Consider the following 25,197-nt stretch of genomic DNA (forward strand, 5'->3'; position numbering starts at 1 on the left):
ACTTAAAACTTCAAAGAGAAAAGTGTTCTGATATAATAGGCTTTATAGAAGGAATACTCTGTATAGGAAAATGTATAGTCTTTGTCAATTTAAAGCATGGAGCAACATTTGTGGAAACTTTTTCTGAATTCCCATTAGGATGAATCAATTGCTTTCTCAACAGTACTAGCCATGTTTGGAATAAGGTTTAGATGGCTTCAGAATGAGGAGTACCTTGGCCAACAGCCAAAGAGAGTTGAAGGATGGGGTAGTGATTTTAGGTTTCAGAATTCAGGATAAAAGACATTTGGATTCAGAAAGATTGAAATATTATATATAGGTTTAATGTAGCAGATATTAAAGTGTGATGAGAATTATAGCATTAGAACGAGGAATGAAAGCATAATTTATTTCTACAGTTATTTAAAATATGCTTTAGATAAGAAAACTAGAAAAGAGAAAACCCGCGGAACAACCCAAATCCAGTCAACTTTCTTTTTATTAAATACTATCTACAATGTCTTCATCTTTTCTGATGTTTTTATCTTTAACAACTTTTCCTCCATTTGATACTGGCTGGATTTACATGTTGGGCTAAGACATAAAATAATTGTGTGTGATGTGTGAAACTAGTTAAAATTCCAATGGTTTCTGTGATTAGGATTTTCTTGTCCTTGTTCTGGTCATCCACCCTCCCCCCCCAATACTTATTTATAATGCCGTTTGTTTACAAATAGTATTGGATTTGAATAGTACTGAAGGTGTAGCAACTTTGATATCCCATAATCTGTTTAAGTTAATATTTTCTTAAAATATTTCTTTATGGACATTGGTCAGCATATATGATGGGAAGATTCAGTATTTCTTTCCAAGGTTTTCATTGTATTGCCACAATTGTGACAGAATAAGTTGAAAATATAACTATCTGCCATGATTTCATTTCTATTTGCCTGATGTTCTTTAGATTAATCTTCAGTAGATTAAAGCCATATTGACTAGGAATTCTGGGATTTGAAATCCAACATATTGGGAGAGATTCAGCTGGGAAAGCATTGCGATATTCCTTTTTACCCAACATGCCTCCATGACAAACATTGACCTCTTTTTCAACCTGTCGAGTATTGTTCTTTTTTACTCTTAAATTCATTTTTTCTCTGGCTGGCCAACTTTTATATCAAAGAAAATTATCAGAAGATTTTCCACAATTGATGAAAATTTACCATGACAACTGGTGAAAATTTACCATGATATAAATGGAGACATAAAAGCCATGTTTTATTTGAATATCATTCCAGATCTATTAAACAGAAGTGAAATTATCTGCATTTTAACTGTTGGTAACCTATGCTAGAACACCTCATACATTGACAACATACCATGTTTCTCCAACAATATGGCCTCCACCAATAGGAAGGCCCAGCATGATTTCTAGGCATGAGGTGAAATTAAGCCCCACCCCCAAAATGTAGGCCTATTTAATCCATGCATTTCCCCGCCATTTCTCACATTGTTCTTTAGAACTACATGAGGTGAAGAGAAATGGGGGGGAAGGGTGGGGGTGGGTGGAGAGAAAACTTGCCTTTAGGAGTGCCCTGCAGATAGCCTAGGCTAGAATACCGATAGAACATCAGCCAATAGAAGCTCCCTGAAGGCAGAGTCCCCAGCCGCTTCGGGGTGAGGCATGGCTGTCCGTGTCCCCTCGCCATTAGGCAGTGTCTTTCAGGCGATGGAAGCTCCCCAAGGGCAATCACTAGCCACTTCGATCGGCTGGTAGAAGCGGCCTAGGGGTGAGCGGACACACACACTCCCCTTGCCGCGAAGCTGCTTCTATCGGCCGACGAAAGCTCCCTTGAAGGCAGAGTTCCCAGCCGCTTCGGGGCGAGGCATGGCTGCCCATGTTCCCTTGCCATTAGGCAGTGTCTTTTGGGCAATGGAAGCTCCCCAAGGGCAGTCACCAGCCACTTCGATTGGCCAGTAGAAACGGCCTCGGGGCGAGTGCACACAAACACTCTCCTCGCCGCGAAGCTGCTTCTATTGGCTGACGAAAGCTCCCTTGAAGGCAGAATCCCCAGCCACTTTGGGGCAAGGCATGGCTGCCCGTGTCCCCTTGCCATTAGGCAGTGTCTTTCGGGTGATGGAAGCTCCCCAAGGGCAGTCATCAGCTGGTAGAAGTGGCCTCGGGGTGAGCGCACACACACACTCTCCTCGCCGTGAGGCTGCTTCTACCAGCTGATCAAAGTGGCTGGTGACAGCCCTTGGGGAGCTTCCATCGCCTGAAAGACACTGCCTAATGGTGAGGGGACACGGGCAGCCACGCCTCGCCCAAAGAGGCTGGGGACTCTGCCTTCAGGGAGCTTTTGTTGGCCGATAAAAATGGCCTCGTGGAGAAGTACGTACATATGGGCTGCTCTAGGTGGGGGAGGAAATTAAGTCACCCCTGAAAAGACGGCCTAGCCATTTTTTCAGGGGTCAAAAAAAAAATAAGGCCCGGCCTTATTTTGTGAGAAACACGGTAGATGAATCAATTTTTCCAATAAAAGAGAATACATGTAGGTTAGAGTTGAACTATTGAATTCTTAATGTGCTGATAATGTTATCTAGTTGGGTAGTAAAATGTCTGCAAGCAAACCTCTAAGCTCAAAGAATATCATGAACTCTATGAATTCATTTTTGTATTGAAAACTATTGATTAGATAGAGATGAACTTTTACCTAGATCTTAAGGATCTACATGAGGTAGCAAATATTGCTAAATTAATAGAATACATTTATGAGAGAGGAAAAATATTTAACCACTGTTTCTTCTAGTTTTAATCTCATGAACATAGGCAATTTGTACATTCATATAAATATTTTAATAATGTTAACAGTTATGGTTTTAGCTTTGGCTAAATGAGAAGCCTTTGTGTAATGTATATGTGAAACTTTTATGTAAAGCAAACAAGAAGCTTAAGATAAAAAAAAAACCTGTGCTGTTGAACAAGTAAACAGCCTGTTCAAGGTAGGCAATCATTTAGGTTAAAGAATATGCTTGTTATTTAAGTCAAAAATCTACAAATATTAAAATACATTTTAATATCTCTTTTCCAGATCCACGAGTTGATGGCTACCTACTCATGTCTTCACCTTTTCCACAAACATTTATTATTGCAAGTTATATATATATTGTCACTAGTCTAGGACCAAAAATCATGGAGAATAGAAAGCCTTTTGATTTGAGGCAAATAATGTTTTTTTATAACTTTGGCATAGTGGCTCTTTCAATTTATATGACATATGAGGTAAGTAGAAGATTGCTAATTTGTTCTAATAGAGAGCTACAAAAGATTCCCCTGAAATATTAATGATTTTGTGATGTGAAGAGAAATGTAACTTAGGTATACAGAAATACTTTTGAAATCAAGGACTACATTTTAGTTTCTCAGTATGGTTTGAACTTCTTGGCTCAATCTCCATGAGATATGATCAAGGCTTATAAAATGAGTATTGTCTACTCTTTTCTTTTACCACAATCTTATATTTGGTGTTGTGAATAGCTTTGGGTACAACAAGCTAGGGACTACTCCAAAAACAAATAAGCCAAGAGTGGAACAAAAAAGAAAATTAATTTCTACCTGAATAAAAAATATAATTAAATGCAATTTATAGGATTGTAATGCAGTCATATATTTAATTATTTCTGTCTTGATCACATTAAAGTGATAATGTTATACTAACTCTGGAATACCCATTGCTTATAAAGACTAAGCAAACTTGGGTCTTTGATATTCTAGGCCAAAATATTTTTGGGAAAAATATTGTGGGACCTAACTTAAATAAAAATTTCCTTGTTTCAAATTACATATGTCCCCTCGTAGTTCCAAAGGTGCTTTTTCAAAAGGCAACTGGACTTTGTTTTGCCTTGAACACATTTTACTTCTTATCCATTTGAGAATTAAATTTTACCCATTTGAAGGCATTGTTTGGAAGAAAATCAGCTTTATACATGCAATTCAGGCTGAGTGTACATGTCACACTAAACTATAATAAGATTTGTTTTTACATTAATGGATTGTATGAAGTCAGCCATTTATAGTTTATTCGGTTAAAAATAAAGTTCATCTATACATAAAAAGCACTTCCTTGAAACTTTTATAGTATTCGTCAGTGCTGTGTATGGTGTAGTTACTTCTTACTGTAATTATTTATGCAATCCAATGATTTGTAAAAACTAAATATTACATTAAATTCTTTTCTTCTAGTTCCTCATGTCTGGCTGGGCTACAGGCTACACATTTCGCTGTGATATAGTTGACTATTCCAGGTCACCTCAGGCTCTCAGAGTGAGTATTGTAATGATACTGTTGTAATCCAAATTAGGGCTATCTCTGGTCTTTCTGCTGTATTTCTCATCCGAAAGTGTTCCAAGGGACTGAGTTTGTAAAACCCATGAAATAGGACCAGACCAGTTAGAAGTCTATTCAATTTAATATAAAGGAAGAGGTGACTTTTATTTAGGCTTATGGAAATTTCTAAAACAAAATAAACAAATCCTGTTTATGTAACTTCATGATTGTTGGAGCAAAAAAATGACTTGATGGCACATTATCAGTCCATCAATTATGTAGCTGCGTTTTTCTTTTAGATCAAAGGTATCCAACCCGCCAGGCTGCAGGCTACTACCAGGCTGCAAGCCGTTCAGAACCAGACCATGGAAGTGGCGGGCATGGGCATGCAGGTCCACTTGCGGGCTGGTGAGCGCATGTGTGCAGCTCCATTTATGTGCACGTGCCTACTGCTTGCATGGACTCATCCCTCTCCCCCTGCCCAGGCCAGTCTGCAAAGCCAGAAAGGTTGGAAACCGCTGTTTTAGAGGCTTCACTAGATTCTACTTACTTCTGCCTCAAATATAATCATATAGGGATATTTAAGTTTTCCTACAAAAGTGTTGAAGTCAGTTTAATGCCGTGTGTATAAAACATTCATCATGCTTAATAAAATGGAGCATTTTCATACAATATTGAATGCTCAATGTTTTTGCTCTTTATAGATGGTTCGTGTCTGCTGGTTGTATTATTTTTCCAAATTCATTGAGTTGCTAGACACTGTGAGTATGATTATATAGTTTAATAAATATATTCTGGTCTATGTACATAATAGAAGACTGATTTATAAACAATATGATATATTTCAGGCATTTCTTTAAATATTGAGTATTGTCATCATTGGAAGAAATGTTAGGTTGATTCTACTGAATGGGTGAAAACTTTCTGGATATTATAGACTAATTGGTATGGAAAATCAGACAGCTTAGTTTCTTACTTTCCGTCTCTCACTGAAAACGACTATGTCAAGATCTGCTCATTACTTATTCATAATAATGATGCTGTGCTTTAACCATATCTGTAGATTTAATTGATAGAAAGTTCAGTCCAGTCTTCAAACTTAGCTCTTCAGATATCCTTGGACTCAAGTTTCAGAATTCCAAACTATGCTGGCTGTGATTTCTGGGACCTGCATTATTAATACCTCTAAAAGTGCTCTGAATCTACCTATCCCTCCCTCCCACCATCTATCCCTCTCTCTCTCTCTCTCTCTTCATTCCCCTTCCTCCCTATCTATCTATCCCTCCATCCCTGAATTCCTCCCTCCCTCACTTCATCTATCCATCCCTGCATTCCTCCCCCTATCTATTTATCTATCTATCCCACCATCCATCCATCCATCCATCAATTCATCCATCCACCCCCTCCCTCCTTCTCTATTCATCTATCCCCCAATCTATCCCTCCATCCATTCACCCCTCCCTCTATCTATCCCTCCTTCTATCTATCCCTGCTTCTCTCCATCTATCTTTCCCTCCACCCATCCCTCTATCTATCCCTCCATCCATCCCTTCATCTCTGCATCCATCTATCCTGCATCCTTCCCTCCCTCCCTCTATTTATCCATCTCTGAATCCATCTATCTATCTATCTCCTCATCTATCCATGCATCCATCCATTCAGCCATCCGTGGTCTCCTTCCCAGCTTCACATGTTGTGTGAATCCAACCACGTGGGCTGTGGAGGGGGAGTGGAAGCTGGCAGGAAAAGCCAAATGTTGGAGATCTATGCAAAATAAGACAACTCCAACCGGATCCTATCAGGGAGAGACCACCACCCCTTTTCTCTCCCTCTCTCCCCCCGTGGTGGGGACCCAGGCAGCCTGAGTGCAGCTCCCACCTTGGAGGCAGCCAGCAAGCAAACAAATGTACCTCTACAGCTGGGAGGCAGCAGGGCAGAGTCCTGCCTCCACCTGGCAAGAGCAGAGCAGGCAGCACTTGCATCTGTGGAGGGATGCACGAGCAAAACGATTGGCGCCACGCTCAGCGGAGTTTGCAAGTGGGCTCAGCAGTGCTGTGGCGGGGCCGGGAGGGTGCGCATATGTGTGTGCACCCTCCCAGCCCTGCCACAGCCAGCCAGGGGGTTGCGAGAGGAGAAGGAATTGAGGAGGAGGAGGGTCGTCCGAAGGGAAGCCTCTGCCATGGTTCCTGTTCATTCCTCAGCCAGCTCGGATTTCCAGAAAGAAGAAAGAAAAGGAGTAGCAAAGAGCCCCGAGGAGAGGTCTCTGGCTTGGCCCAGCCTTGGCTTTCTGAGAGAAAGAGAAGAGACGCAGAGACAGAGTGCACAAGAGAGAGATAAACACACACAGAGACACAGGATGAGGAACCGGCTGATTGGCAAGCATCTTTGGTACTTCGGCTTTCTCTGAGCCTGACCCGCTGTCCTGAGATGCTTAAAGCCGCAGCTGGGCTCTGTGGGCCTGTTCCCCTGTTGTCTCATCCTTCTATTCCCACCCCACCAGCCCCAAGCGACTGAGACATATCCAGCACCAACAAGAGCTGGAAGAAACTCCAACAAGAGTGAGACGCCAGAGAATCAGCCCTGGCTGCTTCTCCATCCCCTACCATCGCCCTTGCCTTCTCAGGCCAGGCGAGGGAGAGGAGGGAGAGGGATGGGGCCAGCCAGTGATGGGACAGGGAGCCACAGCAGAGGGCCCAAGGAGCCACATGCAGCTCTGGAGCTGTGGGTTGCTGACACCCAATCTAAGTCTTGTATCTAATATTAGAGTCGGGAAGAAACAAATTGTGCAATCAAAGTCTGTGTTTGAGCCCTGAACTAAAACCCAAGAAGTTGACAGAATAATTTCTGAACATAAAAGTTTGTAGAAACTATGCATTGAAAAATATTTCAGTTATTGATAGAGCATAACCTGAAACAATACAGAACAATCATATGCAAAGACAATCTCTTTAGTAAGACACAAAAGGATGTAATCTGAACTTCTGTCTCGCGCTCTCTCCCTCCCCTCCCTCCCTCCCTCTCTCTCCCTGTTTGTGTGTGCATTTTCTCTAGGTGCTCTGAAATTCATTGATGCTCTTTCCCTCTGTTCTTGGAGAGAAAACTATTACCAGCCTATTGTAGGCCTTGGGGTTTCCTAAAGAAAGAATACAATATAAAAGAGAGACCCAAAGACTTCTAGAAGATCCTTTGGTTCTGTGTTAATGTGAAACAATCTTTCCAATTTTATTTCCCAAGCCAGTTACCCAGACTTACAAAGTTGTTTTGAACTGGAGTTCTATATCATAGATTTATGATTCACATGCACTATTTCAAGCATTTTTAGGTGGGGCCGTGACTCTATTGTAGGGCATATGATTTCTATAATGGACAGAATATACTGTATGGTTCAGCATGTGAATGGCCATAATTCCCAGTAGCACTAGCCTCTACGGCTGACTGGAGGTGGGGTGGATTCTAGATGCTGTAGAATCAGCAAAATTGTAGGTTTTTAATAGCTAGTGCTGGGAATGACCTCTGCCAGATATTGTAGAAAATTATGATTAAAAGGAGACAATACTTGTTAGAGGGACCAATAGCCTGACTTGGTCTAAATCAGCTTCTTTTATTTTGAACAAATTACTTTGATTTTTGCAGGTATGCTAATGTTTGTAATTTATTTTCATCTGTAAAATGTAAATTAGATAACAAACTTTTAAATATGTTATACTGGCCTTTTTATTCACGTTGCTCATTTTAAATATGATTCATTTCAGATCTTCTTTGTCCTTCGAAAAAAGAATGCCCAGGTGACATTCTTACATGTCTTTCATCATTCAATCATGCCATTCACTTGGTGGTTCGGAGTCAAATTTGCTCCAGGTATTCAAAACTTCAGATTTCAAGTTGAAGGTTGCCTTTAAATAAATACAGAGTTTTGTGGGCTGGGAGGAGTTGTGTCCACACTTGGCCAAATCCAAAACTAGGTATTCCATTTATTTATTTTTTTGGTGCATTTGGACTCTAGGTAGTTTACTTAGCTGTTGAAAAATCTGTCTTTTTCTTTTAGTTTGTATCAGGTTATTCAGGTGCAAGATCTATTGTGAGCCAAATCAAAGCATCAGCAAACCCATAATTAAGCTGAAATCTATAAATCCTTGAAGTTCTTAATAGCAAAAAAATGAGGACAGGGAGGATAGAGAAAAGCAAAAACTGTATGTCAAACAGTATAAAGAGTATTTGAAACCTGCTTCCACCACCCCCCTTAAAATCATATACAAACAAGGTGAACTTCATGTAGTGATAATGAATATTTGAGAAAATGTCCCTAATGATACTACTGCTTTCTTTTTTGAGGAAAGCTTGTTTGAAAGAAAAGATGAAACAAAGAATGACTATCTCTTCACATAGAACCGGAAGAGGCAATTCTGTTGTCTTACTGGAGCAGGGGTGTCAAACTTGCGGCCCATAGACTGGATGCGTCATATGCTGGCTCCACCCACTCCTGATTTAGCAAAGTGGGGAAAAGTCCCAACACGTCATGTGATGCCGTGACAACATGAGTTTGACACCTGTGTACTAGAGTGTCTATGAAAAATAAGGGAATGAGTTCTCCAGCTAGAAAGCTCCTTGACTTCCTGTCCTCCTTTCCTACTCTTTAATTCTGGCATTATGACAAAGGAAGTAATAAAAGAGAGCAGAAATTAGGCAAGTCAGAAAATATGTTTATGCCTACCTTCTTCCTTATGCATTGTTCATAGGGAATAAGGAGGGAGGACAGGGTCCCACCCACATTTTCAAGAGGCAGAATAGTATTATGACCCGATAGATTTCTAAATAATTATTTTTGTATTAGCAAACTGATAATGATATTCAGACAAGATAATGAGAAAGATTATTATTGGCTGCATAATAATCAGCTCAAATCAACTCATACTCTGTCTTTCCTTCAACATAAATATCAAGTTTATCCTTCCTTATCAAAGCATATAGTTATTCATATATTTTAGTAACCAGTATGGAAAAATTTTGAGTTGCAAATTTTTGTGATTGGGTTTATATTACTCAATAAACTGCTATTTATCTATGGTTTATTAAATAAATCATCCTTTAGGTTTAATACAATATGAGACATCCACATTATGATATACCGTGAAACTCGAAAAATTAGAATATCGTGCAAAAGTTTATTTATTTCAGTAATGCAACTTAAAAGGTGAAACTAATATATGAGATAGACTCATTACACACAAAGCAAAATAGTTCAAGCCGTGATTTGTCATAATTCAGATGATTATGGTTTACAGCTCATGAAAACCCCAAATCCACAATCTCAGAAAATTAGAATATTATGAAAAGGTTCAATATTCTAGGCTCAAAGTATCCCACTCTAATCATCTAATTAAGCCATAACACCTGCAAAGGGTTCCTGGGCCTTTAAATGGTCTCTCATTCTGGTTCAGTAGGAATCACAATCATGGGAAAGACTGCTGACCTGACAGTTGTACAGAAAACTGTAATTGACACCCTCCATAAGGAGGGAAAGCCTCAAAAGGTGATTGCAAAAGAAGTTGAATGTTCCCAAACTGCTGTATCAAAGCACATTAATAGAAAGTTATGTGGAAGGGAAAATTGTGGAAGAAAAAGGTGCACAAGCAGCAGGGATGACCGCAGCCTGGAGAGGACTGTCAGGAAAAAGCCATTCAAAAGTGTTGGGGACTTTCACAAGGTGTGGACTGAAGCTGGAGTCAGTGCATCAAGAGCCACCACACACAGACAGATCATGGATATGGGCTTCAAATGTCGTATTCCTCTTGTCAAGCCGCTCCTGAACAACAAACAACGTCAGCAGTGTCTTACCTGGGCTAAAGAAACACAAGCTTGTTTGTTGTTCAGTGGTCCAAAGTCCTTTTTTCTGATGAGAGCAACTTTTGCATCTCATTTGGAAACCAAGGACCCAGAGTCTGGAGGAAGAATGGAGAGGCACACACTGAAAGATGCTTGAAGTCCAGTGTGAAGTTTCCACAGTCTGTGTTGATTTGGGGAGCCATGTCATGTGCTGGTGTTGATCCAATGTGCTTCATGAAGTCCAGGGTCAACGCAGCCGTCTACCAGGAGATTTTTGGAGCACTGCATGCTTCCTTCCGCAGACGAGCTTTAGGGGATGCTGACTTCATTTTCCAGCAGGATTTGGCACCTGCCCACATTGCCAAAAGCACCAAAACCTGGTTCTATGACCGTGGGATTACTGTGCTTGATTGGCCAGCAGACTCACCTGACCTGAACCCCATAAAGAATCTATGGGGCATTGCCAAGAGAAAGATGAGAGACATGAGACCGAACAATGCAGAAGAGCTGAAGGCTGCTATTGAAGCATCCTGGTCTTCCATAACACCTCAGCAGTGCCACAGGCTGATAGCTTCCATGCCACGCTGCACTGAGGCAGTAATTGCTGCAAAAAGGGCCCACACCAAGTACTGAGTACATATGCATGCTTATACTTTTCAGAGGTCCAATATTGTTCTATGTACAATCCTTGTTTTATTGATTGCATGTAATATTCTAATTTTCTGAGATTGTGGATTTGGGGTTTTCATGAGCTATAAGCCATCATCATCACCATTATGATAAATCACAGCTTGAAATATCTTGCTTTGCATGTAATGAGTCTATCTCATATATGAGTTTCACCTTTTAAGTTGCATTACTGAAATAAATGAACTTTTGCACAATATTCTAATTTTTTGCGTTTCACCTGTACAATTTCCTAGGGAAGGAAGCAAAGCTTAATGGAAGAAGATCAAATTTGTGCAATAAAACTAAAATCTCAAGACTCCTAGCAAATGACTTTCCTTTGAAACTTACTATATGAAATTAACACCTGCCTTAGCTTTAGAAAGCGTTAGGCTGAACTAATCTGCCTGAATAAATAAATAACTGATTGTGGTCAGTAACCAATTAACAGCATAAAATTTAGAGAAGGCTGAGATGAGGGAGAAATTGCTTTACTCTCTCATTCCTTATCTTGATTATGATCTAGGGTGGGATTCTATCGGTTTTGTCCACCTCTGTAGAACCGGTAGTTCTAAAGAGCAGCAGACAGAGAGCATACATAGAACCGGTTCTATGTCTGCTGCTGTTTTGGCCCACCCTCTCGGGCTCTTACCTGACTGTTATTTCCTGCTTTTTCAACTGCAGCTGATTTGCACAACACAGCTGCGGTTGAAAAAGCAGGAAAAAAGTGCTTTTTCAACTGCTGTGCACCTGCAAGCAGCGCTGCTCAGCTGTCCAGGCAGCTAGATGATGACGATATACACGACTGGTAGTTACACAGGTCGGATCCCATCCCTGTCTAAAACTGGTTGAGTTATCTGAGACTTTGTGTTGCAATATAAGGAAATTTAGTAGCATAGATTTTTATCAGGAAAGGAATCTTTTTTCTACTAGGCAGCTTGAAGAGAGATAAAATTAATTCTCTGCTAATAACATAATAACAGTATTGCTTCACAGAAAAAGTCGTGGAAGCTTAAAACCAACTTCCAGTAGTGGGCCAGTAACTGAGTTTAAACATGATTGGGATAAACATTGGTCTACCATCTAACAAAAATTTAAAAAAATAAAAAAAATAACAATTAATAACAATTAAACAGAAAAAACAAAAACTGAAGGGCGGATTTGATCGGCCATTGAGTCTTTTTCTGCCTTCAGGTTTCTATATTTTTCTCTTTTAACATGATCAAAAATGCAGTTTATGAACGTATGTAGCGTAGGTTCAAAGTCTGGGGGAAGATGGATTTTTAGCAGTATGAATCCTCTAAAATAGATGCCAATAGCTCATAAATATTTATGGATTTGATAGTTAGCATGCCAATAAAAGTACTAAATGCCAAAACAAATAGAGCGGATCTGAGTGTATTGGGTTTCCATTAGCTATGTTCTATAAATACTGCTTCTGTCAGAGCTAATAATTAATTATCTAAATGAGAGTTAATTATGCCCATATTTGATTATGGACAAAGTTCAGCCATGGAACAGTAGCTGGCACTGTGGCAGCTCAGTATTTAGACTATGCGCATTACAGATGTTTATTTCCACATATTTGTTTGGTTTCTTTTTTTCAGTCAAGTTTATATATATTATATATATATTACATTATATATATATTATATATATTATATTATATATATATTACAAACAGTTAAGTTTACACAATATTCTAGAAACTAAAACATGTGTATTATTAATATTACTATCAGTATATTTGTTACTTCATTTTTTTTCTTCTGTAAAATGAAATGTCCGGACAGCACACTGTTTGGTTTCTTTTTTTCAGTCAAGAAACATGTGTATTATTAATATTACTATCAGTATATTTATGTCCGGACAGCACACTGTACTCAATATATATTTATTCAACAAACTATACTTAAGCCAACATGAGATGTCTGAATCAAACATACATCAATAAAAATAATTATTTCATTTTTACATATTAGTGCTGTGAATCCACGTTGTTCTTCTCTTATAATGATATAAGAGATGCATTAAACTTAATCTGGGAAATGCTACAGTATTAGTCTCCCAAAGGCGGACGTTGTTTTTCCTTTGCTTCTCATCCCTTCTTCAGTTCTGAACTGAAGAAGCCTCTTGGATCAGAAGCGAATGTCTTCAAGGAAAAACAATGTCCACTTGCCTTTGGAAAAAAGCACCTTTGGGACAACCAAATTGCTTTTTATAGCAGATTTCTAGAGGTGCAGTTGAAGATGGGATCAAAATCAGTATTGAAATGGCTATGATTGTTTTAATTCAGTGCACTGCCCTTTAAAGTCAATTCATAAATCCATTTTCTGGACTTAAGAAGGAGCTTTCCTTTCTCCAGTTTTTTTCCTGAAAGTTGGGCTTCCCAAAAGTGCTTTTTCAGAGACAACTGGGCTTCCTGGTTTTTCTTTGAAGATGTTTCGCTTTTTATCCAAGAAGCTTCTTCACCTCTGAAGATGCTTCTTGGATGAGAAGTGAAACATTTTCAAAGATAAACTAGAAAGTCCTGTTGCCTCTTGAAAAAGCATCTTTGGGACAACCATGACCTGGATGACTGAGAATCTCCATAGACATAAGTTGGATTTATTGAGAGACTGACTGGTCCAAATTCACTCAGTGGGTTTTCATTGCATATATGAAGCGGTTCCTTATTATATTTTAGTCCAGTAATTTGATCACTATACTGTGGTGTAGCATATTACAAAGTATGGCAAAAGAAACCCATTGAATTTGTAAATTATTGTAACATATGATACAAAGGAAGCGTTCAACAATGCCTGTTTTATTTGACATAGATCATAAAATTAGAAGGGGCCTTAGAGATAATCTAGGCCAAGGGTCTTCAAACTTGGCAAGTTTAAGACTTGTGGACTTCAACTCTCAGAATTCCTGAGCTAACATGACTGGAGGAGGAATTCTGGGAGTTGGTCCACAAGTCTTAAAGCTGTCAAGTTTGAAGACCCCTGATCTAGCCCATCCCTTTGCCCAATGCAAGATTCACTAGATCTCTTCAAGTTCTGTTTCAGGTGAAGTACTCTGTTTTATGTGGCACTTTGTTTCACTGACTAACAGACCAAACAGTCAGAAAGTTCCTCTTGGCATATAACCTTGTCTACTTCCCTGTAGCTTTAACCCATTAGTTCTGGTTCTGGCCCTTGTGGTCATAGATAATAAGTTTACTCCCTTTTCTACTGACTATCCTTCAGGTATTTAAAACTGCTATCATATCTTCCCTCAGTTGTCTTTCCTCTCCTCAGACCCTTTAACTGTTTCTCATTTGGCTTAGTTTCCAGACCCTTCATCATTTTGAAAGCTCTCCTCTGAAATTGCTCCACCTTGTCTTTTGAACTTTGGTGCCCAATATTGTGCCAAGCAGAGTCTGACAAGAGCAGAGTAGATTTTAACATTTATTTCCTGTGACCTGAACTCTGTGTTCTTGTTAATATAGTCCAAGATAGAAATTGCCTTTTCATTTGCTGAATCACATTGACTGCTCATGTTTGACTTTCACGTAGATTCCCAGATACCTTCACAGCTTTCTGCCAAACCGCCGGTAGAGTTGCTGCTAGATGATTTTTTTTAAAAAAAAAGGTCTTATGAGCCTTTTTATTCTAATGGTTTTAAATTCTTGTTCTAACCAACACAGCTGTTAGAGTCTGCCTAGAACAGTGGAAAATTCCTCTTTGCTGGAGGTTTTCAAACAGGCTGGTTGGTTATCCACCTAGAATGATTAAACTGAATCCAGTACTGTACAGGGGGTTGGACTAAATGACCTAGAACAGGGGTGTCCAAACTCACAGTCCGGATGCATCACACACTGGCCATGGCCACCCCTGGTTTAGTGAAGTGGGGGGAAAGTTGCGATACATTACAGGTGTAACGTCTCGAGTTTGACACCCCTGACCTAAAAGGTCCCTTCCAACTTGCATATTCTGTGAAGCCAAGGCCTTCCCTTCCAATGCTTATGTTTTTTATTATACCCATTTCTCCCCATTAAATTCTATTCATGTTAGTTCACAGCTGAAGTCTATCTAAACTATTTTGCATTTCTTCTCTCCCCTTCTCTGTATTACCTGCAGACTTGATAAGTCTCCCCTTCTATCTCTCCTCCATGACATTGAACAGCACAGGGCCCGGTGACATTTCACTTGATACTTCTTTGCAAACTGAAGTGAAGCCTTTAATGAGCGCTCATTCAGCCAATTGTGAGTGCTTCCAGTAGTTTTACCATTCTAGCCCATATTTCACCATTTTACATGTGACTTTGATGAAGGCTTTGCAACATGGCTACAGCTTTTCCCTGATTTACTAAGCTAGAAACCAGGTGAAACAAGGTCAGCTTCACAGCCTTGCAGGAGATATTAACCCCTATGTTCCATGGAAGTTGGGGGCACCACTAAGGCCCGTGTATGACGTTCCTCAGGCAGAGACAGGGCTTTCACCTTGCAGGCTCCCTGCTCACACTGAGCAGGCAATTCTGAAGGAGATGGGCTTCTAGACTCCAAGTCACAAAGGAGTATAAAATTAATAACCAGCACCCTGAATTATGCCTGGAAAAGAACTGAGGACCGATTCAGCTGCTCCTGGAGGATGAGTGTATATGGAGAAAGTCAGGGATATGTGCACCATTTTTTTTTCCCTTTAGGTAGAATTCATCCTAAGCTGCTAAAGGCAGTATATCCTGATGCACATTAGAAAAAAACTCTTTGGGTGAGATTTGAAGGGAGAGAATAAGCAAGGTTGCATTCTGCATTAAGAACACAATAAGGCTAGTCCTCAACTTATGACCAAATTTGAGCCCAAAATGTCTGTTGTTAAGTGAGACATTTGTTAAGTGAGTTTTACCCCATTTTACGACTTTTCTTGTCACAGTTGTTAAGTGAGTCACTTCAGTTGTTAAGTTAGTAACATGATTAAGTGAATCTAGCTTTCCCATTGACTGCTTTTCAGAAGGTTGCACATAACCCTGTGAAGTTGCAGTCAGTGGCCAAGCGTCTGAAATTTGATCACATGACCATGGGGATGTTGTAATGGTTGTAAATGTGAAAAATGGTGATAAGTCACTTTTTCAGTGCCGTTGTAACTTTGAATGGTCACTAAATGAACTGTTGTAGTCAAGGATTAATTTATGTAATTAATTTATTAAATAGGAAACCATCTGCTTTCAAATACAAAAATACAGCAAGTAGGGTCGTATTCTATTGCTCTCCTGTGTAGGGAGATCCAGCCAAAACATATCGGCAATAACAGTGTGGGCAGCTTTGGTGAACAACAGTCCTTTTCCATCATATTACTATGTACAATCTGAAACAGATGACAAAAATTAGTTAAAATATGTGCCATAATAAGTCTGTTAATGTTTCAGATACCATAACTGTTGGTTGTTCTTTTAGCAACAGAACATTGGAAAAACTTCCATCGACACTACACATTTAAAATAATTGTTCATGAACTTGAATGTTGTGGTAAGCTGATGCTGCAACAGATATGAATAATGGTTTGTCATCAGAGCTGCATTTGGGATTAGAGGAAAATAAATGCTGAACAAGCTCCATGCAAATTCTTTAGGCACTGTTGTTTAACACTGCTCCAGTTTTAACTTGCTGTAGATTCTACTATAGCTTCCGGTTTATTACTTCCCTTAATCTTGACAGATTGAGTGCAGATTGAGTGTAATTGGTGTGAATTTTTCTGGACCAAACAGGAGCATTAGACATTTGGAAAAACCTATAACAGCCGTTCTTCAGGCATAACCATATAAAAAACATCCAGCCCTAAACACCGATTCCAAACATTGGCTGTTCTCCCAGTCTTGATGAAAACTAGTTAATAATCCCCCCCCACCATTAAATAGTGGCAACCAGATGCCAGTTCTCCATAAATGAAAAGTTACTTCATCCTGGATTCAATGACGTTCAACAATCATTTTTAAAAAGAACTTGAAATAACTTCATAATTAAAATTCCAAATGAAGTGAAACATTCCAAGATTTAGATGTTGTAGCTCTCTTATAGACATGAAATAAGAAGGAGTGATTAATTAGAATCTTCCTAGGGATGCATAATAGAGTGAAAGCAAAATTGATAAAAATATAAAATTTACTATAGATGACTAAAAATGAGCCAAAGCAGAAATGGAGAACAGGGATATAAAAATAGGATGGAGGTAGTGGAAGAGGAAGAGACTGAATAGAAAAATGCTTTAAAATGAAATATTTAAAAAAAGCCTGGAAACAAATGCAAATAAGCCTAAATCTATTCCTAACTGTATGCCAGCTTTTTTTTTTTTTAAAAAAAAAGCAACCTGTATTGTTATTTAAAAATGGCAAGTGCTCAAAAACCTGCCTGCAAAACTTGTCTGTTGTTATATCTGGAGGCGTGCAAGATATACTAACCAGTTGCAATTATATATACAACCTGCGCAATCTGGGAATTGGGATTTGAATGTTGATGTGGAGGAAATAGAGGAGGAAGTTGTGTTGCATATATTTGCCACCTTGAGTTATTTATGAAAATAAGATAAGATAGATACCTTTATTGTCATTTTTAAAAGGCAGGATATAAGTAAATAAAAACAAATTACAAAATATGTTTCTTACTGTTTTTCCACACAATGTTTATTATTTATGAGATATTACTATTATACTATTTATGAGATATTATACTGTTTACTGTTTTTGTGTGAAGATAATAACCAGGATAAAGCTTGGGAAATCTGAATTCAAATTCCCATTCTGTCATGAATTTCTCAAGAGACGCTTTAGATTAGAAAATTTCTCAACCTCAAGACCTTAAGGCTCTGAGAGGACCAGAAGGAGAGGTTTTTTTTAACCCTGCATACCTTCTCTCAGCTTCTGGTGTACATGCACTTTTTTCAGTTATTGTTCTATTGATGTTAATGGCCTTGTGAGCAGTATATAGAAAAACTCCAAAATATAGAAATAAGTATTGAAGGTTTGTCTTATCAGTTAGATTTACTCCTTTGAACGCAAAATCTGTTGTGTTTTATTCTTATGTTAAAAGCCTGAGAACCGCTTAAGTTTTGAACACCACAACTAAACAATCCTTTTACTTGAATCCACTCTTGGTTACTCCCAGCTTTCTTCACTTCATTAGGTGAATGCAAGTTATTTTGCTGCTAAATTAATAAGAGAGTCTGATCAGGCTTATATAGAGGGGGTCCAGCATGGATAATTACTGCTTTTGTGAAGTTCCTTCTTAAATTTTCCTCCTCCTCTTTAGCATTATTATAAAGTGAGCTTGTTTACAAATGATGTCAGTGTTGGTACATATTGATCATCCATTCAGTTTAACCCAGTGGTTCCCAAAGTGGGCGGTACCGCCCCCTGGGGGTGGGTGGGATGCCTTAGGGGAGCGCTAAGAGGCAAGGGGGCTGGCAGAGGGACGCTAAGAGGCATCAGGGGGCGTTTGAAGCACCGGCACTGCAGGTTCACCCATTGACTAGCACTGCTCCCAAACCGGCGCCTTCAATGTGGAAGCGGTGGCACGTTACGTGCCACCATGGCTGTGTTCGATGCGCCACCCCCTGCTGCCTCTTAGCGCCCCTCTGCTGGCCCCCTTGGGGATGCTAAGAGGTGGCAGGAGGGCATTCAAGGCGCTGGTTCTGCAGGTTCACCCATTGACTGTAGCACCGCTCCGGAGCTGGTGCCTCCAATGTGGAAGCGGTGGCACGTTATGTGCCACCACGGCAGTGTTTGATGCACCGTCTCCCTACCATCTCTTAGTGTCCCCAAGGGGGCTGGCAGAGGGGCGCTAAGAGGCGGCAGGGGGGCAGTGCATCAAACACGGCTGTGGCGGCATGTAACGTGCCACTGCTTCCGCATTGGAGGCGCCGGCTCTGGAGCAGTGCTAGTCAATGGGTGAAACTGCAGGGCCGGCCGGTGCCTCGAACGCCCCCTGCCACCTCTTAGCTCCCCTCTGCCAGCCCCCTTGAGGATGCTAAGAGGCAGCAGGGGGGCGTTCGAGGCGCCGGCCCTGCAGGTTCACCCATTGACTGTAGTAATGCTCCAGAACCAGTGCCTCAAATGTGGCAGCACCTTGGGAAAAGCCACTGTCACCACTTTCCCAAAGTGCCACCGCTGTCGCATTCTGTCTGTCCATCCGTCCATCCATCCATCCATCCATCCATCCAAAAGGTCTGTCTGTTTGCCTGCCTGCCTTCCTGCCTACCTACCTGCCTGCCTGCCTGCCTGCCTGCATCTCTCTCTCTATCCATCCATCCATCCATCCACACTTGAAACGCCGGCCCCACAGGCACATCGGGAAAGTAGAGCAAAGCCAGTTTGAGAGGGAAGGAGGGAGGGAGGGAAGGAGGGAGGGAGAGAGAGAGAAAGAGAGAGACCTGATGCATCAGATTGAATGAGGCCTAGTTTAGACTGAGGCCCTTTTCCACATTGAAACATCGTTGCCAGCACATTGAAACATCTTTGGCTTCTATTAAAGGTTTTGTGGTCAAGACTATCAGGAAGCTCTCACATTTTGTTGAGGCTTTAAACAGGATCCATTGGACCAGATCTCCACCCTAAAAATTACTTTTCCCCAATGTATTACAGTGCCAATTCTGTAGAAAGCAAAACCAAAATGTACTGGTAAATTACACACACACACACACTCCCTTCTAACCCTACTGGAGCAGGTGATTGGACTAGAATAGATATCTCATTATCTTTCTCTTCCCTCCCTCCCTCCTTCTTTATTTCTTTTTCTTTCTGTCCCTTCTTTCCATCCCCCCCTTTCTTTGTCCCCTTTTCTTTCTTTCCCTTTTCTCTTTTTTTTCTTCCTCTCTTCCTCTCTTTCTTTTCTCTCTCTCTTTCCCTCTCAGGCTCATCCCTTTGGATCAGGGGTCGCCAAACTTTTGGACCTCGGGGACCACCAAACTCATAATTTTAAATCCCGGAGACCACTAACATGAATTTTGACTGACAGTGGCTTTCTGGCATTGGTGGGAGAGAGAGAGATCTGATCCAACCTCTCTCTCTCTCTCCCTCTCTCTCACACACACAGGCAGAGGTGGGATTTAGACCCCTGATCTAAAGCTGTCAAAACTCCAAAAACTGGTCAAGTAGCTCTGGGGAGGCCAGTCATAAATTAGAACACTAGCTAAACAACCGGTCATTAAGTGAGGACCACTTGTATTTGGTTTGCCAGTCACCTGGCCACGCCCACCCAGTCACATAACCAGCTAGCCACACCCACCCAGTCATGTGACCAGCAAACCACACCCTCAAATTATGCCACAACCACAGAAATTTGAATCCCACCCCTGGGTGGGGGGCACCGACGATGAGTTTGTAGCACCAAGGGGGCAGTGGACCGAAAAAGTTTGGGAACCACTGGTTTAACCATTCAACCTCTAACCATATGCCCTCCAAATGCATTGGAACTATAATTCCCAGAATTCCTTATCAATATCTATTTATATAATCACTATATAAAAACAGCTTGATAGCACATAAATCACCATGCTGAGTGCACATCCTCTGTGTTGGGTTTGGGCTTCGTCTGGAGGGCATCACTTTGGGAAATCTTCCCTGTAGCATTGCATGTAGCTTTTTGCCATACAGAATTTTTCTTCTAAATGGCATGCACCCATTGCACCAACATATAGACTAAGCTTTATATTAGATGCTAAGATAAATGTGTTTGATTAGTTTGTAACTCAGAATGATATATGAACACAGGCAGTTATGGTAACTCAGTAAATGGTGGATTATTAGTTACCCATGCATTAGCCAGTCATAAACACAACTATAATAGAAACCTATGAAAACAGCATTAAAGTACATTGTTGGATGCTTATTATTTCTGTGTTTCTCTGATATGCCTCACATGCTTTGGACTGATAATAAAAAATTGATTACATGACTGAGACATATCTTGCCTCCCTTTCTACAGGAGGTTTAGGAACATTCCATGGTTTGATCAACTGTATGGTTCATGTGATCATGTACACCTACTACGGACTTTGTACGCTGGGGCCAGCATTCCATAAGCACCTCTGGTGGAAAAAATATATGACAACTATACAACTGGTAAGGAACTTTGAAAAGAGGTACAGAAAAAATAGGCTTAGATTTGAATGATTTATACTTACAAACGATAATCAGGCACATTATAAAGTTATGAGCTAGCTAAATATATCACGTTTTCCACTTGGTTGCTTCCCTACAGCCTAAGTTTTCTTAAAAAGATGATTACATAGTGAGTGTAAGATTGTCTGTATTAACAGATGCTATTTATTTGTGATTCTGGGTATCTAACAAAGATTAAAAACAATATTAAAAATGATACAATAAAGCAATGAAATAAAACATGCCGGGAAAGGCACAAGATTCATATAATTACAATAGCGTCATATACTATCATGGGGTAGCACAGTGTAAAAACCCAGTGTAAAAAGAGCTTTCTTAAAGGCCATTAGGGTCAGAACTATCAAAATTTTAGGAGAAGGATGCTGCTCCATGTTATTTTAATTTAATATATCTGAGTCCTGATATTTTACACCCAAGTGCTTTTAGAAGGATGTAGTTTATCATTTGGTTGACTGCCTGAGCAGATGGGAGCATGTTGCCAAACTTGCCTGGATTCCACAGCTAAGTGGGGGAAGCCTAGTTTGTGAATATTATAAAATGGGTGGATGGATGGGCTCTCCAGGAAAGAAGAAACATAAGGAAATTGAAAAAAATCCTGTGAAATACGGTGTTTCATATTAGGATCACGATTTATGCACAAAGTCTCCAAAACTTGAAGGAGAAATGCATATTTTTTTCTGAGAATGCATCCAACGTAAAGCATATCCCCCTTTAATATAGTATGTGAATCAACAATACATTAATATTCTCTGAAGTTCCTATATAGAAGATCCTTTTGTATAGCCCTTTGGTTATTCCTAAGGTGAACCTCTTTTCATATATTAATCATCATAGTTATAAATCCATCCTGGTAAACTTGAATCTTTTAATCCATTTTAAAATATTTCCATAAAATATTTTGAATTCAGTTATCTTTCGAAGAAAACATTGCTAGAAAGAAATTTAAGTCTAGACAATTGGTATAATCCCTAGCATATGGAAATGCTAGTTTTAATAGAGAAATGAGGAAAAGAATAAACATTATTTATAAATGTTGATTAATTATGAAAAAACACTGCCATGATCATTTATGCCTTCTGCATAATGGCATCAGTATTGCAAATAAAACAAATTACACAAAAAGGTTAGATGTAGTCCAAAAATGTCATTCAAGTTTTACTATGTTCCTAAGAATCTTTTCATCTTTACTACCAAGAAAAGGTTGCTTTACTTCGAACAGAACAATTTTTAAATGTAGTGTATTACAGAGCCATGGTGGCACAGTGGTTAGAATGCATTACTGCAGGCTAACTTGCTGCTCATTCTAGGAGTTCAATTTTGAGCAGCTCAAGGTTGACTCAGCCTTCCATCCTTCCGAGGTGGGTAAAATTAGGACCCAGATTGTTGGGGGAAATATGCTGACTCTGTAAACCAGTTAGAGAGGACTGTACAGCACTGTGAAACAGTATATAAGTCTAAGTGCTATTGCTATTACAAACAAGCATGGAGAACATTTCCTTTTTGTAGAGTCATCTACAGCAGGGGTTACCAACCTTTTGGACCTCAGGGACCACCAAACTCATAATTTTAAATCCTGTGGACCAGACACCCTGGTAAAATCCCAAAAAAAGTCTGCAGGAAAATTCCCCACCCCATTTTCCTACCAATCGATCATTCTTTATTTGGGATCGTCTCCAGCTCCATTCTCAGGGGGAAAGAGAGAGAGACTGAGACTTTTGGCTTCATGCAAGGAAAGCAGCAGCAGCAGCAGTCTTTCTTTCTCTCCCCCAAACTCAGCCAGAAATGAGTCTTTGTGAGACTTGTCGCACCGGTGCAGCCTCTTGGAACAGGATGCCTTGCAGGGTCCCAAAGAGTCATTTCTGGTGGAGTTTGGGAAAGAGAATGACTTTTGCTGCTTTCCTTGCATGCAGCCAAAAGCAGAAGAAAGAAGCTAAAAGAAGCAGCCTGGTGGCCAGGCGAGGCAAGTTCCCCCCCGCTCCGTCCTTTCCCCTCACTACATGTTGTTCGCAATGCAAGTGACACAGCTTTGTGTTCCCACACAGCCTGGATGAATTGCTTTGGGGGTAACATTTCTCTGCAGACCACCAAAATTTTCTCGTGGACCACCAGTGGTCCCCAGTCCACTGGTTGGCAACCACTGATCTACAGTATTGCAAGCTGTATTGTGGACAGAGCTGAAGCAAGTAGTAGATGGAACCAGAGTCCAAAATGCACAAACACAGGGCAGTTTATGATAGTGGTGGAGAGCCAAAAATGGGCTGAGTGGAGGTGCAAATAGATGTGGCTTGAGTCACACCTACTCACCACTTGTTTGCCCCATCCCACAAATGCTCCAGATGAGAAAACTGTTCTCTTGTTGGCATTTTTCTTTCTCTTCCTGATGCCCTCTTCTCTTCAACTGTTGGGGGCAGAAGGGGCAGAAACTACTTACCTCTGCTCTAAAATGATTTTGTGTACATGTCCTGAAATGTAATAGTAGGTGTTATGGAATTATTTGGATTGCAATTTCCTTCTTAGCTCTGTCTTAATTATTCTTTGCTTGATTTAAAAGTAGTATCTTTTTAACAATATATTTAATAAATTCCAAAAACAAACATTAAAATACAAGCTAACATAAAAGGAAAAAGAGGACAAGTTAAAAAGTAACAAAAGATATCAATTCAATATATAACAAAAATGGCCTCCAACTTTTAAAGCACAGATAATATAACAAACCTAAGTTTCAATGAATACCAATATTTAAAATAACTGAACATAATAATCAACATTCTAAAAAATCAATATTCATAATATATTCTCTAAATTTTAATCTAACTTGTAATAAATTGTCAAATATGAGTAACCATGTATTCAAAACCCATAATATTTCTTTAGATAGTTTATATCTAGTTTCAGGTCCTAAGTCAAAAAGTAAAATTTCTTCTTCTCTTGTAAGAAATCTAAATGAAGTAATTTTTTTTTTCCAGGTGCAGTTCTTGTTGATTACACTTCATATAGGACAAATCTACCTCACGGGTAGTTGTCAGTACCAGTATCCTATTTTCATGTTCATCATTTGGCTCTATGGATTCTTGTTTTTAATCCTGTTTCTACATTTTTGGTATAATGCTTATACTAAGGGTCAGCGGCTCCCAAAACATTTGCAAAATGGCGTTAGAAACAAAAATGAATGAAGGACTCAGTGACAAAACAAGATCTTCAACATGTAGCACTTGACAATCAAGAGGCTTCAGCACACAGCACACTGGGTATTTTGTATATGGATTTCCAAGGACAAGAAAATATATTTTATTATAAATTATTTGGAATTTGAATTTGATGTGAAGAGAAATAAAAACTACCTAGTACAACCTGCAACTTTCAGCAAAAAAGTACATATTGTGAAAATATATGTATTAAACAACAATTTAGCAGCACTCCTAAATGCTTATGTATCTTCATTATACAAATGAAGTGTGTTTGATAAGTATACAACAATACTTTGAGCACTGATGAGGATATATTCGTTTTAACTGGGTCACAACTTCTTTAGGCTGCTTTTAACTGAAATGGAAAAGTTTAATGGATGACATAATTGTATGACATGGATGACATATTGTTAATATATCTATCAACTTTGTTTTATACATACTGTACTACTGTATATTAAAAACTATGATTCATAAGTCTTCAACTCTGATTTTTTTAAATTAAAGTTTTATTTGGGTTTTCACACACACAAAAAACATAATACAAGTAAAACATCTTTTTTGAAAATAGCATGGTCTTGGGTTACACTTCTTTATACAGACACAAACTCAATTTCATGCTCATTTTTGTGTTCTATTCCATATCTTATTACTATTTTGCATTAACTATGTAGTTTTTCCCCTTCTTTTTAATTTTCTCAATTTTATTTTGATTATCTCATCTCAATTCAAATCATTATATTTATACTTTTTTTTGTCCTGTTTCAATTTCATATCTTTTCTCATTAAACAAATGTTCTCCCGTAGTTACTAATTGGAGTATGACACCTTTATATCTTTTAATTTTATCCATTCAACTCTTATTTAAACTTCAATATATACCTTAAGGTTATAACATTCAATATAATACATAATACATAACTTCCAATTGACTTCTGCTTGGTACTGCTTGGTATTCTTATAATATACACTATATTCTTTAAAAAAGGATTATAAATATATGTAATTAAAACGCTCATTCCATTCCAATTCAGTTCTATCATTAATATTCATTAAAGTCTTAACATCTTTAACATTTCTTT

The 25,197-nt window shown here is 39.3% G+C and overlaps 1 protein-coding gene across 3 annotated transcripts in view; it reads left to right on the forward strand.

Annotated features, from left to right (window-relative positions):
• ELOVL7 (ELOVL fatty acid elongase 7) overlaps positions 1 to 24,592 on the forward strand; it is a 53,803-nt gene extending 29,211 nt beyond the window's left edge. For all 3 annotated transcript variants that reach the window (XM_087927245.1, XM_087927246.1, XM_087927247.1), the window contains exons 3-8: positions 3,069 to 3,259; positions 4,220 to 4,300; positions 5,008 to 5,064; positions 8,056 to 8,161; positions 20,731 to 20,867; positions 23,894 to 24,592. In XM_087927245.1, coding sequence (XP_087783371.1) covers positions 3,069 to 3,259; positions 4,220 to 4,300; positions 5,008 to 5,064; positions 8,056 to 8,161; positions 20,731 to 20,867; positions 23,894 to 24,100 — 779 coding nt within the window. In that variant the 3' untranslated portion in view covers positions 24,101 to 24,592. The remainder of the gene's footprint in view (positions 1 to 3,068; positions 3,260 to 4,219; positions 4,301 to 5,007; positions 5,065 to 8,055; positions 8,162 to 20,730; positions 20,868 to 23,893) is intronic.
• Positions 24,593 to 25,197: the final 605 nt, after the last annotated feature.

This window comes from Pseudonaja textilis, chromosome 2, assembly GCF_049901715.1.
Source record: "Pseudonaja textilis isolate UNSWEBS1 chromosome 2, rPseTex1.2, whole genome shotgun sequence".
Classification (NCBI taxonomy): domain Eukaryota; kingdom Metazoa; phylum Chordata; class Lepidosauria; order Squamata; family Elapidae; genus Pseudonaja; species Pseudonaja textilis.